The sequence below is a fragment of the Hemiscyllium ocellatum genome, chromosome 4 (assembly GCF_020745735.1).
Source record: "Hemiscyllium ocellatum isolate sHemOce1 chromosome 4, sHemOce1.pat.X.cur, whole genome shotgun sequence".
Taxonomy (NCBI): Eukaryota; Metazoa; Chordata; class Chondrichthyes; order Orectolobiformes; family Hemiscylliidae; genus Hemiscyllium; species Hemiscyllium ocellatum.
In genome coordinates, this window is record NC_083404.1 from 44,078,649 (window position 1) to 44,095,388 (window position 16,740).

Here is a 16,740-nt window from a genome sequence, read left to right on the forward strand (position 1 = left end):
TAATGACAGCATCAGACACAATGATTGTCTCAGTTCTACATTCAAGAGTCCAGTTGGGAGAAAAATAGCTATTGAATCTCTATTCATCTGTTGTTTCAATCCATTGAACTGCAGTTCTAAAATACATATGGTATATAAAAAGTACAGTAGTGTTCAATCTATTATGTGTCAATGTTTGTACCATATCGGTAAAGTTACATTTAATCAAGAATGTCATGATTTACAATTCGTGCGTTATCTCAGCCAAGTCATATGTACCTGCAATCACCTGATTTACAGCGTGCATGTTGTATCTGTATTCTTCCTTTTAACCTTTCTAGTGGTGCAAGAGGAAAGTCGTATCACAGTGTGCCAGCTTTTACTGTATAACCTTTTAAACCTTAGCAGAATAACTTGCCATTTTTCACAAGAGGTGCAGCACTGATCATCTAGTATGGTTTGATGCTCATTGCAGTTACTCAGTTGCAGTGGATATGCAGCTGTTCTCAGTGGAGTTCTGCATTCACCAAATCCAGAAAAGAACTGATTGATGCTTTATGATAACATTCATTAGCCTTTATTGGCAGTATCAGGTTCAAGTATGAATTATGGATTTTTCAATATATAAGCAAAAATGGAGTTTGAGTTTCAGTTGAGTGCTGCTTGTTTTTAACTGCATAATGTTGTTTATGTTTATTTGTTATTTAAATTAAAAACAAATGTTCTGCAAGATCCTACAAACTAAACTACTAATTAACCTCCAACTTCTCTCCCCCCGCCCCCCCCCACCAAAAAAAAGTGAGGCTGCCTGGGTACTGCCATTAATGAAAATGATTGTGAGCCAAAGCAGGACATCATTCTTCAGTAAAGGTGTAGTAATGGTCCAATGAAGTCGCCTGATATCAAAAGCTGGGAAAAGCTGCCAGGCATATCCGTGTTTCGTAAGCAGCAGGCAAGCAGCGTTTTATCTAACAGACAGCGTGTAAATCTGTTCCCAGAATGTCCAGATGTTTCGTTTCAAACAGTCACTATAATAATCTCCTTATTCTCTTCAGTTAGAACGATAACATCACTTAGCAGAATGCACGACTGACTGACAGAATATACGCGGGTGATGCTTTTGGACTGTGAATGTAGTTGACACAGGAGAAAATGTAAATAGAAATGTTGGCATATGATCAGTGATATTTAAATGATTTTTGTAATTGTGTGGTGTTTTTGCCCATTTATGATGGAGGAATGGAAACATGCGTCAGCCAGGAAATTGCCAAAAATTCTTCAATTGATCGTTATGGCTTTTAGTTTACCTTCTGTTGAGCTACAGTAGGTTGATGATTTTTATTTCAAAGTGGCAAAAAGCCTGTAGTACACTGAGCTCACATTGTTTTGTATCATGCCTCACTAGATGGACTGTTATGTCTGTCAGTCATTTTAGAAACACATTGTAGGGCATGAGAAGGGTTGAAAATGTTACAAGTATTTTGAATCACCAAAGAACACAGTGCAGAAGAAGGCTATTTCACCCAACAGTTCTACAGGTTATATCAATCTATTTTCCTACTCTTTGCCCATGTTTGCAATATTTTCCTCCTCCTAATATTTATCCAATTCCCTTTTGAAATGTACTGTTGAATGTATTACCACCATCCTAAAAGGCAGTGTGTTCTAGATTCTAACCACTATTTTACCCTCTGCTTATCAATCCTTCAACTCACGTAAAATTTCTCTTTTTTTTCCTGTTTGACTCTTCATGATTTTAAAAATCTTTGCCACATCTTCTCCTGGACCTTCGTGTTCAAAGGAGAACAATCCCGGCTTTCCTAGCTCTCTACCTATCTGTAATCATTCACCTCTGGAAACTGTCTAATTTCTTTTTACCCTCTTTAAAATCTTCATGTCCTGTCCCTGCTGCTTTCCATTTTTATCACGTAAACGTGCAGATATAGAAAAATGGTATAAATGTCTTGTTAAAATAGCTTTTATAACTCTTTCAGGTTGTACGCACACATAGTGATAGAGCAGTTGATAAGATTGCTGAAGGGAGCACTAGCTGATAATATAAACATTAGCTGACTCCTGCTCTGGTCAGATGTAAAGTCAAAGTTTCTTGCAGCAGTGAGATGTTGGTCATTCAATATTAAACAGGTATTTTGGAGTAAAATTCCATTCGGTGCTTCCCTAATTATAATGCATTCATCCAGCCATGGAGACCATTCAGCCCATTGTGCCAATACCGTCACATTGAAAGAGCTACACAATTGGTCTTTCTCCCTTAACTAAAAGCAAAATACTGCTGATGCTGGAAATCTGAAACAAATTCAAGAAATGCTGGAGGAACTCAACAGGTTTGGCAGCATCTGTAGAGAGATAAAACAGCATTAAATTTTCAAAACATGCATAACTCTTCATCAGAACCCTGCTTCTTTTGCTTTATCTTCATTTTTTTTTCCTTTCAGGAATATATCTACTTTCTGTTTGAAAGCATTAATTGCATTCTACTTCTGCTGACCTCTCAGGAGGTGCGTTTCTGAAGATCAAATATGCTGCATTAATCAAAAAAAAACTTCAGTTACTTTTAAGGGACTAAATATTTTTCCTATCAGACGATATACTGGAAAATGGAAATTGGAGACAGCTGTATAGTCAAGAAGCATGAGAATTTTTTTTCTACAACTTGAAAATCAGATGGGTTTGTGTGGTGTATACTTGAGCTGTATTGACTATTTGGAGCAGTGCGATGTAGCTTTGAGACAGAATTACACCGGGAACATTGTGTTTTTCCTAACTGCTTCATGATAGCCTTTGGATTGGTCCAGATGCAGTTTGTTACAGCCTTATGAGTACAGTGTATTCAGAGACATCTAGAAGCCTGCAAACAAGATGCATCTTTTACCATTTGAGAGAAAAAAGAAAACAAAAACATAGGGACTCCAAAGAAATAATGAGAATGCAAGAAAAGACTTGGATTGACCAAATGAACTATTGAATCTAAGATTGATTATCACACTGCAGCCAATATTAAGCACTCCTTCCCCTTCTCTTTCTTGCATTCTTCTCCCCTAACCCCTCTTTCTGCTACTCCCTGCCTCTCACCCGTTCTATGTCTTGCACCATCTCTCTCTCTCTCTCTCTCTCTCTCTCTCTCTTCCTGCTGCATTATCCCTGTTTCATGTTTTCCCCCTCCTGTGCTTTCTCCCTCCTGTTCTCTCATTCACATACTCCCAGGTTCTCTCACTCTCATGCTTGCGCTCTCCCAAGTGTTCTCTTTCCCAAGCTCTTGTTTCTGTTCCTGTTTCCTGTGCTCTTTCCGACTGTCTCTCCCTCAGTTATTCTCTCCTATACTCGCTTTCTACTATGTTCTCCCTTTCCCAAGTTCTTCTTTTTCACTCTCATTTCCTGCACTCTCCAACTCTGTCTCTCTTACCCATTCTCATTCTCTCTCTCGTCTATTCTGTCTCCCACCAATTCTTTCTCACCACTTGTTATTTGTTCTTCTACCGCTTTCTCTCTTACTCTCCCCCTCCCGTGCCTGTCATTCCACTATCACTTTTATAGTCATAGAGATGTACAGCATAGAAACAGACCTTTCAGTCCAACCTGTCCACGCTGACCAGATATTCCAACCCAATGCCAGCACCTGACCCATATCCTTCCAAACCTTTCCTATTCATATACCCATCCAAATGTCTTTTAAATGTTGCAATTGTACCAGCCTCCACCTCTTCCTCTGGCAGCTCATTCCATACACGTACCACCCTCTGTGTGAAAAGGTTGCCCCTTCGGTGTCTTTTATATCTTTCCCCTCTCACCCAAAACCTATGCCCACTAGTTCTGGACTCCTCCACCCCAGGGAAAAAACTTTGTCTATTTATCCTATCCATGCCCCTCATAATTTTGCAAACCTCTATAGGGTCACCCCTTAGCCTCTGATTCTTGCTTCCATTCTGTTTCTTCTGCTCTCTTTCCTGCTTTCTGTCTCTCTTTCCTGCTTTCTGTCTCTCTTGTCTTTCTCTCTCTCTCTCTCTCTCTCTCTCTCTCTCTCTCACACACACTTGCTCTCTCACTCTCTCTCTCATGCCCTTTCGCTCTCCCACTCTCTCTCTGCTCTCCTACTCCTGCTCTGCCTCCCCACCTTTCTCTCTCTCTCTCTCCCATGCTTTTTTTTGTCCTTCCCTTGCTCTCTCAACCACTCTCACTGCTCTCTCCCTGCACACCGGTCTCTTCCTTTTTCCTTCTCTCTCATAATCTCTCTTCCACCCTCTGTCTCACACCATGTCTTTGTCTTCCCTGTCTCTCTCTTACGCATCTGCTCTCTTTCACTTGCAATCTCTCACTCACTCATGCCCATTCTCTCTCACTCTGTCACCTACACTCTCTCTCTCTCTCTCTGTCTCTCTCTCTCACACACTTTCAGACACACTCTCTCACCCCCCTCACCCCCTCTCTCTCACCCACCCGTCAACCCCCCTCCCTCTCACCCCTCTTTCTCTCATCCTTTCTCTCACCCCCCCTCTCATCTCCCTCTCTCTCACCCCCCTCACCCCCCCTCTCTCTCTCACCTCCTCTCTCTCTCACCTCCTCTCTCTCTCACCTCCTCTCTCTCTCACCCCCCCTCTCTCACCCCCCCTCTCTCACACCCCCTCTCTCACACCCCCTCTCTCACACACCCCCTCTCTCACACCCCCCTCTCTCACACACCCCCTCGCTCACACCCCCCTCGCTCACACCCCTCTCTATTTCACACCCCCATCTCACCCCCCGTCTCTCACCCCCCGTCTCTCACCCCCCGTCTCTCACCCCCTTCTCTCTCACCCCCCTTCTCTCTCACCCCCCTTCTCTCTCAACCCCCTCTCTCACCCTCCCGCTCTCACCCCCCCACTCTCACCCCCCCACTCTCACCCCCCCCTCTCACCCCCCTCTCTCCCACCCTCCCTTTCTCCCACCCTCCCTCTCTCCCACCCCCACCCTCTCTCACCCCCCTCTCTCACCCCCCTCTCTCTCTCACCCCCCCCCCTCTCTCTCTCTCACCCCCCTCTCTCTCACCCCCCTCTCTCTCTCACCCCCCTCTCTCTCTCACCCCCCTCTCTCTCACCCCCCTCTCTCTCACCCCCCCTCTCTCACCCCCCCTCTCTCACCCCCCCTCTCTCTCACCCCCCTCTCTCTCACCCCCCTCTCTCTCACCCCCCCTCTCTCACCCCCCTCTCTCTCACCCCCCTCTCTCTCACCCCCCTCTCTCTCACCCCCCCTCTCTCTCACCCCCCCTCTCTCTCACCCCCCTCTCTCTCTCACCCCCCTCTCTCTCTCACCCCCCTCTCTCTCTCACCCCCCCTTCTCTCTCACCCCCCTCTCTCACCCCCCCACTCTCACCCCCCACTCACCCCCCTACCCTCACCCCCCACTCACCCCCCCACCCTCCCTCTCTCCCACACCCCCCCACTCACCCCCCACTCACCCCCCCACCCTCCCTCTCTCCCACACCCCCCCACTCACCCCCCCACTCTCACCCCCCCACTCTCACCCCCCCACTCTCACACCCCCTCTATCTCACACCCCATCTCACCCCGCCTCTCTCACTCCCTGTTCTCTCACCCCCTTCTCTCTCACCCCTCTTCTCTCTCACCCCTCTCTCTCACCCCCCCTCTCTCACCCCCCTCACCCCTCTCTCCCACCCCCACCCTCTCTCACCCCCCCACCTCCCACTCACCCCCCCACTCTCACCCCCTCACTCTCACCCCTCCACTCTCACCCCCCCCACTCTCACCCCCGCCTCTCTCACCCCGCCTCTCTCACCCCGCCTCTCTCACCCCGCCTCTCTCACCCCCTTCTCTCTCACCCCCCCCACCCCTCTCTCCCACCCCCCCCCTCTCTCACCCCTTCTCTCTCACCCCCCCACCCCCCACTCTCACCCCCCCACTCTCACCCCCCCACTCTCACACCCCCACTCTCACACCCCCACTCTCATCCCCCCTCTCACCCCCCCTCTCTCTCACCCCCCCTCTCTCTCACCCGCACCCACTCTCACCCCCCCCACTCTCACCCCCCCCACTCTCACCCCCCCACTCTCACCCCCCCACTCTCACGCCCCCCCTCTCACCCCCCCCTCACCCCCCCTCTCTCCCACCCTCCCTCTCTCCCACCCCCACCCTCTCGCACCCCCCTCTCACTCTCTCACCCCCCCTCTCTCCCACCCTCCCTCTCTCCCACCCCCACCCTCTCGAACCCCCCACTCTCACCCCCCCACTCTCACCCCCCCCACTCTCACCCCCCCACTCTCATCCCCCCCACTCTCATCCCCCCCACTCTCATCCCCCCCACTCTCATCCCCCCCACTCTCATTCCCCCACTCTCACCCCCCCACTCACCCCCCCTCTCTCACCCCCCCTCCCACCCTCCCTCTCTCCCACCCCCACCCCCCCTCTCACTCTCTCACCCCCCCCTCTCTCACCCTCCCTCTCTCTCACTCTCCCTCTCTCCCACCCTCCCTCTCTCCCAACCCCACCCTCTCTCACCCCCCTCTCTCTCACCCCTCCACCCCCCCCACCCCCACCCTCCCTCTCTCCCCACCCCCACCCTCTTGCACCCCCCCTCTCACTCTCCCTCTCTCACCCCCCCCTCTCACCCCCCCTCTCACCCCCCCTCTCACCCCCCCCCTCACCCCCCATCTCTCACCCCACCCACACCCCATCTCTCACACCCCCTCTCTCACCCCGCCTCTCACTCCCCTCTATCTCACACCCCCATCCCACCTCCTCTCTCTCTCACCTCTTCTCTCACCCCCACTCTCTCACCCCCCCACCCCTCTCTTATCCCCACCCTCTCTCACCCCCCACCCCTCTCTCTTACCCCCTCTCTCTCACCCCACCAGCCCCCTCTCACCCCCCTCACCTCCTCTCTCACCCCCCCCTCACCTCTCTCTCTCTCACCTACTCTCTCTCTCACCCCGCCTCTCTCACCCCCGCCTCTCTCACCCCCCTCTCACCCCCCCACCTCCTCTCTCTCACCTCCTCTCTGTTTACCCCTCTCTCTCTCATCCCTCTCTCTCATCCCTCTCTCAACCCCCCCTCTCACCCCCCCTCACCCCCCCTCACCCACCTCTCTCACCCCCCCACCTCCTCTCTCTCTCATTCCCCCCTCTCTCATCCCCCTCTCTCATCCCCCCCCTTTCTCACCCCCCTCTCTCACCCCTCTCTCTTACCCCCCTCTCTCTCACCCCACACCCCCTCTCTCTCACCCCCCTCTCTCTCACCCCCCTCTCTCTCACCCCCCTCTCTCTCACCTCCCCTCTCTCTCACCTCCCCTCTCTCTCACCTCCTCTCTCTCTCACCTCCTCTCTCTCTCACCTCCTCTCTCTCTCTCACCTCCTCTCTCTCTCACCTCCTCTCTCTCTCACCTCCTCTCTCTCTCACCTCCTCTCTCTCTCTCACCTCCTCTCTCTCTCACCTCCTCTCTCTCTCTCACCTCCTCTCTCTCTCACCCCCCCCACCCCCACTCTCTCACACCCCCCACTCTCTCACACCCCCCACTCTCTCACACCCCCCCTCTCTCTCACACCCCCCTCTCTCCCACTCCCCCTCTCTCCCACCCCCCCTCTCTCTCACCCCCCTCTCTCTCACCCCCCCACCCCCTCTCGCTCTCACCCCCCCTCTCTCTCACCCCCTCTCACCCCCCCTCTCACCCCCCCTCTCTCACCCCCCCTCTCTCACCCCCCTCTCTCTCACCCCCCTCTCTCTCACCCCCCTCTCTCTCACCCCCCCTCTCTCTCACCCCCCCTTTCTCTCACCCCCCCTTTCTCTCACGCCCCCTCTCTCTCTCGCCCCCTCTCTCTCTCTCTCTCGCCCCCTCTCGCTCACCTCCCCCCCTCTCTCTCACCCCCCTCTCTCTCACCCCCCTCTCTCTCACCCCCCTCTCTCTCACCCCACTCTCTCTCACCTCCTCTCGCTCACCACCTCTCTCTCTCTCACTCACCTCCCCACCTCTCATCCCCCCCTCTCTCATCCCCCCCATCCCCCCTCTCTCAACCCCCCTCTCTCAACCCCCCTCTCTCTCACCCCCCTCTCTCTCACCCCCCTCTCTCTCACCCCCCCATCCCGCCTCTCTCATCCCGCCTCTCTCATCCCGCCTCTCTCATCCCGCCTCTCTCACCCCGCCCTCTCTCACCCCGCCCTCTCTCACCCCGACCTCTCTCACCCCGCTCTCTCTCACCCCTCTCTCTCTCTCACCTCTCTCTCTCTCTCTCACCCCCCCCTCAACCCCCCTCTCTCTCAACCCCCCCTCTCTCTCAACCCCCCCTCTCTCGCCCCCACCCTCTCTTACCCCCCTCTCTCACCCCCCCTCTCTCACCACCTCTCTCTCTCACCCCCTCTCCCTCCCCCTTCCCTCTCACCCCCTCCCTCCCATTCCCCCCCACCCCGTCTCTCTCTCTCTCTCTCTCTCTCTCTCTCACCCTGTCTCTCTCTCTCTCATGACCCTGCCTCCCTCTCTCTCTCTCTCACCCTGTATCTCTCTCTCTCTCTCTCTCTCTTGCACACACCCTGTCTCTCTCTCTCACCCTGTCTCTCTCTCTTTCACCTATTCTCACTGTTTCTGACCCTCTCTGTCACTCACCCATGCTGTCTCTCATACTGACACTCATTACAAAATAGAGAAGGAAAAGCTTAGTTCAGGTAATGGAGCTTGGGTTGTGGGTCGGGGAAAATGTCGTCATTGCCATCTTGGGACATTGTTGAGAGGAGTGATAGGGGAATTGTAAAATAGTCTGGGGAAGGTTGGAGGGGAAGAGTAGCCACTCCGAGGCACCATCAAAAGGACACTGAGGAAGGATTTCAGGTCAGGTGGAGGATTCAGAGGTTGGGGGTGTGGGGGGAGCAGCTATTAGCCATGGGGAGATATTGAGAGCGACGAAAAAGGCAAGGCCACCCATTCAGAATAGCTGGGGCCAGGGCACAGTCTCACACACACCATCAAGTAAGCCTTTCCAGGGTAGATGTAAAGCACTACCAGGCATTTCAGTTCACTTAACCTGAACTTTGGCAACCTCCAGGCAGGTGAGACAGAACAGTCACCACGTAGGCTAAGAAAGAAATGAAAGTTGGTGTAATTTCGCTGATATTACTCAAATAATGAATGCAGTTGTTAAGAACAACAACAATCATTGGCCAAGTAGCCTGTCGGTTGTTGTGGCATTCGCACCATATTAGCCAATCTGGTGCAAAGACCATTTCAATTGACAGGCTGCTTCTAAAATGAGTCTGTGTTTCCCACTCTATGGCTAGCATGGGACAGCAGTGGAGATGTTGCTAACCATAGAGGAGGAATACACACTCATTTTTCAAGTACTTTGTCAATTGAAATGATCTTCGCACCAGATTGGCTTCTTTAGAGATTGACCATTTCAACTGACAGGCTGCTTGAAAAATGAGTCTGTGTCCCCCATTCCATGGTAATCACCATCTCCACTGCTGTCACATGGTCTCCTTTTACCAGTGTCAGCAGTTTTTCCTGACTTGATCCTTCATAGTTTTGAACGGCTTTATTAACTATTTCCTTTAGACTTCTTTGCTCTGAGGAGAATACTCAGAGAATTCTCTCTTCCTTCCAAAAAACTGAAGTACGTTGAACCCATGTTAACTACTTAAATATCTGACAACTATTTACAAATTAATGACTTCTACTTGAATCTTTTCCCTGTTACTGAAAGAGTTAGTCTCCCAAGAACAAATATTAATATTATCATAAATAATCTAGAGACATATACAAAGTATTCTATTGCTTCCTCTGCTGCATTCCATTCTCACTTCTAATTCCACTAAATTGTCTGAACCATCATAAAATGGTGAACGTTATCCTATCTCATTGTGGCTTAGCTTAATGTACTTTCTGAACTTCATTGAATACAAAGATTCCAACAGACGTATGACCATAAAACTTGTTTTCACCGTCTTTCTCTACTGCATACACCCTTTCTTTTATGGTCATGTTTATGTAAAAATCTTTGATATATGTTTACTTATTGTGAACATAGAAATGCGCTGATGTTCACTTTTGCACAGCACATGGACATTGTTTTCTTTGATGTTGAGGAATATAGAATCCCTTCTCCAAATAATTCTCCCTCAATCATCGTGTTCTTGCAAATTACCACTCAGTTCCCACTTAGCTTTTGCATCAACTCCTTAAGCATGATACATTCTCCTAAGTTAATGTAATGTCATTTTTCAATCCTTTTAATCAAATTCCCATTTCCGTTATAATACAAAGCAAGCACTAACCAAAATCATAAATGACATCTGTTTGATAATCGCAGTTAACATTTGATGCTCAAAACTATCCAAAGCAGCCTGGTTGATTGATGCTCCCATTTCCATTTTAAACATTCACTGTGGTAGCAATGTGTACTATATTGATTGATTTTGATTTGATTTATTGTCACGTGTACCTAAGTACAGTGAAACATTTTGTTTGCAAACAGTGCAGGCAGACCAATGTGTGAAAAAAAAACTTGAAGTGAAATAAGGCATATAGGTTACAGTGCCACCAGATGTGCAGTAGACAAGGTCTACATTACCAAGATCAGCATTATTTGAAGTTAAAGAAGCCATTCATCAGTCTAATGACAGCAGAAAAGAAGCTGTTCTTGAACCTTTTGGTGTATGTGTTCAAGTTTCTGTATCTTCTGCCTGATGCTCTTTGATAATGTTGGCAAATTTACGACAGCAATGAGAGTCCATGGAGGATAAGTGGAGTCCGTGGATGGGAGTTTGGCTTCTGAGATGGTCTGGTCTGTGCACACAACCTTTTTGGGCAGAACAGTTGCCATGTCAGGCCGTTATGCACTCAGACAGTGTGCTTTCTATGGCGCGTCTATAAAAGTTGGTGCGGGTCCTTGTGGACATGCCAAAATTCCTGAGCTACCTGAGGAAGAAGAGGCATTGTTGTGTCATCTTGATAGTCGCATTTACGTAGGACGTTCAGGACAGTTTGTTGGTTATTGTCATTCCTAGGAACTTGACACACTCAACCCTCTCAACCTCTGCTCCATTAATGTTGATTGGGGTGTGTTCTCCTCCTTTCTTTATGAAGTCAGTGATCAGTTCTTTAGTTTTGCCAATATTGCGAAAGATGTTACTATCATTGTATCATGTTACCAAACTTCTCTCTCCTTTCTGTATTCTGACTCGTTGCTGTTAGATATCTATCCTACCACAGTGATGTCATCAGCAAACTTGTAGATGGCGTTTGTTCGGAATGTGGCAACACAGTTGTGGGAGTACAGGGAAACAGTAGAGGGCTAAGAGCGCATTCTTAGGAGACTCCCATGTTGAGGGTTACAATGGAGGAGGTGTAGTTGTCTATCTTTACTGATTGCGGTCTGCAGGTCAGGAAGCTGATGATCTAGCTGTAGAGGGCAGAGCCAAGACCTAGCTCTGAGTGTTGAGATCAGTCTGGAGAGGATAATGTCGTTGAAGGCGGAGCTGTAGTCGATGAGCAGGGGTCTGGCATAGGTATCTTTGTTGTCTAGGTGTTCCAGGGATGAGTGCGGAGCGAGGGAAATGGTATCCTTTATGGACCAGTTATGTTGGTAGGCAAGTTGCTCAGAACTGAAGCAGACTGGGAGACTGGAGTTAATGTGGGCCATGATCAGCCACTTGAAGCACTTCAGAGCCACTGGGAGGGAATTATTAAGACACATTTCATGTGCTTTCTTAGATACTGGGATTATGGTGGTCTTGAAGCAGGTGGGGACTTCAACTTGTAGAAGGGGAGGTGCACTCCAGCATCTCAATATTAGTGCTTCGATACGACCTTCTAAACCTTCAACTTCTATGAAGGCAGCAGGTGAATGGGAGCTCCCCTGCCTCCAAATTTCCTTCCAAGCCCCGCACCATTCTGGCTCAAAACTGTTGCTCAATTCATTCACTGGATGAATTTGTGCAGCTCAAAATGACACTTAATCCCTTCTCACAGGTAGTAGAGATGTGCAACAAATGTTGGCCTTGGTACTGACATGCAAATCCCCCATGAAATAATACAAAAGGGAGCATTTTGAAGTTGGTCTACTCCCAGTAGCAGCAGAGGCAAAAATATTGAAATTGTATATGAGTCTTAGTATTGACCGCAGAGAGATCAGAAGTAGTCAGTTAACCTAAGCATCACAGAAGTGATCAGGAATCTGAAAGCCAATACGAAGGGCGTTATTTTATGCTGAAGGTCATTTTTGTAACTTGAGGGAGTAATCGTTTACCTTCCAGCTCAAAACTTGGCAATCGATATTTGTTTTATTTTACCCTTAGAGTCAATTTATTTCAAAATCTAAAAGATTTTACCCATTTTCCACAGGCCACAGGCTGTCGTCTGTCACATCAGTGGCTGGTAGCTTTAGTGCTTGTTGACATGAATCACTGAAATATGTGCGTGCAGATATAATTGGTTTCTTCATTGGAAATGAGATATGATGCTCCAGTTAAATGTGCAGAATAGGTCCTGAACTGAGCTGTTGAATATTTTGCTAGTTCTTTACATTCACTAAACTGTAATTTTGTAATTATACATCACAATGGCAGGTGCTGATGAAACATAACTTTAAAATATGTAAGTCAGAGAAAAAAAACCTTTGTTTTTTTCTAAGACTAAGAATCCAATGAATCTTTTGTTTATGCAGGTTTTTTGCAGCACTTACTTGTGTGTATGTGTTTTTACTCTCAATACCTTTATCGTGTTATTAGTGCGTTAAGAGGTATCTTCATTGGTGTTTCTTTAAATTTTGTGCAATTTTGGAGCATGCTTAATCTCCTGAATGCTGTTTTGATCATCTAAGGTATTCAGACGGGAATCTTTTGTTTTTCATTTCTCCCTACTAATATTTCCCCTATTTTTAGTCTCAGGAGATCTCATGGCTTGATTTGGGTGGTGACTGTCTATAATTTGATGCATGAGGAATCAAAAATGTGTGGAACCAGCTGCACGAAGCAGTGTGTCAATGTCTGTTCATTATTCTTCAAACGTAGTCTTCCACATCTCTCACTCCATAAATTTCAGGACATCCAAAACTATGCTGCCCATTTCCAAACTCAAATGAAGTTCCATTCACTCATGACCATTGCACTTGTCAACTTATGCTGGTCCCCAATGAAGCAACACCTTGGTTTTAGCATTTTCATAATTGTTTTCAATTCTTCCATGAATTTGCCCTTCCCTATCTCTGAAAGCCCTTTGAATTGTACAAATTCTCTTTGTGGCCTCGGGCATTCCTGATTTTAATGATACACAATTTGTGGACATGAATTTGGTTGCCTGGGGCCTGAGTTCTGGAATTCTCTTACTCAGCATTCTCATTCTCTGTATTTCCCTTTTCTCCTAAAAGATGGTCCTTAAATCTTTTATAGAGCTTTAGTAATATGACATAATATGTGGATCTGTGTAATTTCTTTGCTTAATAACACTCTTATGAGACATCCAAGTACATTAAAACACCATGTAAGTATAAGTTATTTATATAACTTCTAAAGATTTTGAGACAAGATATTTGTTTCTCAAAATGTTTGTAATCTGATTAAGTTAACTTTAGTTCTTTGGTATTTACTGTCCTTTTTGTAGGGCTTGCTGTGTTCCAAAGTTATGTAGACAGCTATAATGTCAGAGTTAGCAGATTCTGGAATCCATGGCTATGAAAGCAAACAGTAAAACTGCAAATGCTTGCCAGACCAGTGAACATCTTTAAGAGAAAATATCTTGATATTTTGAGTACAAATCTTCCAAAGACTATGCTATTTTATTCTTATGCTGATCAAACTGCTGAGAAATTTTAGGATTTTCATTTATTATAATATTGGTAGATGGTAGTTTATTTTAATCAGCTGTTTGGTGCTGACCTTTTCGAAGATATTTTCAGTGCCCATTTCTTCTTGGGTAGCTGGGCAGAATCATAAATTCATCTCTGCTTACTGCCAGTGCTGAACAGGCAGAAGAATTGCATTTGACAACCCTATAGGAAATGGAATATTATACAGCAGATCTTTTCCAAATCTATTTGTGTTTGATATAAATTACATGTTTAGATTATTTTATATATGAAAACATGTGGTGAAAATTATCGTTAATTAATTACATTGAAATACTTTATCTGCAGTGCTCCGCTAGAAAGAAGATTTACAGATTATAACAAATATGTATACTGCCTAGTCTGCAACAAGCTGTGGCTGTTACTCTTGTTACTTCAGTCTGTTAAATCTCGGAGGGGAATAGGACAGCCAATCTGGCAACAGTACCAAGTTAATCAATGCCTCTTACCACATTGGAGTCAAACCTTTTGAGGGATGTTTCATCATCCTACAAGGAAGTGGAAATGGGATACGATTGAGCAGAGAATGTAATTCAGTCTTAATTTGTAAAGTGCAAATGTGCGCTTTGGCAGTGGTTAAGTTCATGCTGGTGTGATTGGTTGAGTAATCTTGTATGTATGGCTTTCCATTTAGCCTTTGCTCTGACAGCATGTGCCCTGGATAAGTGAGGGGATTGTACAGGTGAAATCTATTCTCACATTTGCCTTAGGGGCAACTGGACTGTAACAGAATTTTTCAAACCCTTTGGGTCCAACCGCAGAGCAGAGAATAAATGGATGAAGTACCAGGTCTCGACAGAAAAATCAATGCCTGGTTATATAGACGTGACAGGCCTAGCCTGCAATGCTGTCTGCACAAAGTCTGTACAGTTGCTGCAGTTCATTTTTTAGAACGCTGTGGCAGTGTTATGTGTGTGCAATATTTTTTTCCCTGCTCCTTATGTTTTATATCTCTCCCTTTTTGATTTTTGCAACAGGAAGTTTGTGTGTGAAATTTGTGACCGGACTTTCACAGAGAAGTGGGCCCTAACCAATCACAAGAAGCTGCACATGGGCCAGAAACCATTCAAGTGCACTTGGCTGACGTGTCACTATTCCTTCCTCACAGCGTCTGCCATGAGAGATCACTTCAGGACTCACACAGGTTTGTTTTTATAACTGGCTGTGAAAAAATCCAGTCATTAAATCTGTAAGCAGTGTCCATTTAGAAAAGGAAAATACTAATATACTTTGAATTTGTTGGCTTCACCAACAAGTTGCCTTTAGTTTAGTGAAAATGACCCAAGGCGCTTCACAGGCGCATCCTCAGACAAAATCTGACAACCAGCCACATGAGATAGTCAGGTGTGTGGCCTACAGCTTGGTCAAAGAGAGAGAGTTTAAGGAGAGTTGTAAAAAAGCAGAGATAGACAGGGAAGCTTAAAGAGTGAATTACAGAACTTGGGTACTAAGCAAGTGGAGCAACTAAAATCAAAGATGCATAAGAGGTCAGAGTTGGGAAACTGCAGGAATCTAGGAGAAAGTGAGGAGTGCAGATGCTGGAGATCAGACCTGAAAATGAGTTGCTGGAAAAGCACAGCAGGTCAGGCAGCATCCGAGGAGCAAGAGATTCGAACATTTCGGGCATGAGCTCTTCTTCAGGAATGAGGAAAGTGTGCCAAGCGGGCTCAGATAAAAGGTAGGGAGGAGGGACGTTGGAAATGCGATAGGTGGAGGATAGGTTAGGAAGACCTGCAATCTTCTTCCTGACCTCTCCATCCCCACCTCCACTCCGGCCTATCACCCTCACCTTAACCTCCTTCCACCTTTCCAATGCCCCTTCCCCAAGTCCCTCCTCCCTACCTTTTACCTTAGCCCGCTTGGCACACACTCCTCATTCCTGAAGAAGGGCTCATGCCCGAAAAGTTGATTCTCCTGCTCCTTGGATGCTGCCTGACCTGCTGTGTTTTTCCAGCAAACTGCTGGAATCCCAGAGATTGTACAGCTAGAGTAAGCTCCAAACATAGTGAGGCATGAGCGTCCGGAGGAATTTGAACAGAAGGATGCTGCCAATAACCAGTGCCATAGTGGGCACAGGTGTGATGGGTGCCTGGGACTTGCTGCAAATCAGGATGCAGTAGCAAACTTTTGGATCACTTCATGTTTACAGAAGGAAACATATGGGCAGCTAATTCCAAGAATACTATTAGCTGCAACACGCCTGCAGAATTGCTGTGACATTACACAATCTGCCTTGTTTACATTGATTGGGCAGATTCCACAGCATGGGACCACCACAAAAACAACTCTGCTTTTTTCAACTTGACGTGCAGAGTTGTTTTTAGTTTTACTGTTCACAGAAATTGTTCCTGTCCTCTTCAATGGATGAGGCAAAAGCACAACAAGCTGGCAGGCGATAAAAACACATTCTTGATCTACAAAGGCAACTGAGCTTCTCAGATCCATCAGATGTGAGAAACGAAGATAGATCTGCGGTGTAGAAGTACTCAATATTTCAACCGAAAGTGCATCTTCTTTCAGAATTCCCAAGGTAACCACTGTTTTAGAAACACAGTGAAGACCCTGAAAATAGTAAAAATGTTAAACATCCTTTACGGCATTTCAGAAATTTTTGGGACTGCCATTGGGGGTAGCACCATAAAGTAACTAGGATATGGGGTAGAATTTTATGTCTTCTTTCCTGCCCACTTCCTGCTTCCACCCAGATTGATTCAAGATCATGATGGTAGTTGAACAGATTTCTTGTTGCAACCCATCGATGGACCCCTTAATTGATGCCCAGTTGAGGGCGTCTGCCTTTTTTAAATTTATTCCGGCTAAGCTGGCATTCATTGCCCATTTCTAAATACCCAGAGAGTCAACCATTTTGCTGTGAATCTAGTCACATGTAGACCAGACCAGATGAGGATGGCAGTTTCCTTCCC

At 47.1% G+C, this 16,740-nt stretch overlaps 1 protein-coding gene across 2 annotated transcripts in view; it reads left to right on the top strand.

The window, feature by feature from the left end:
• znf407 (zinc finger protein 407) overlaps nucleotides 1-16,740 on the top strand; it is a 485,332-nt gene that overhangs the window by 276,828 nt on the left and 191,764 nt on the right. For both annotated transcript variants that reach the window (XM_060823093.1, XM_060823095.1), the window contains exon 5: nucleotides 14,794-14,960. In XM_060823093.1, coding sequence (XP_060679076.1) covers nucleotides 14,794-14,960 — 167 coding nt within the window. The remainder of the gene's footprint in view (nucleotides 1-14,793; nucleotides 14,961-16,740) is intronic.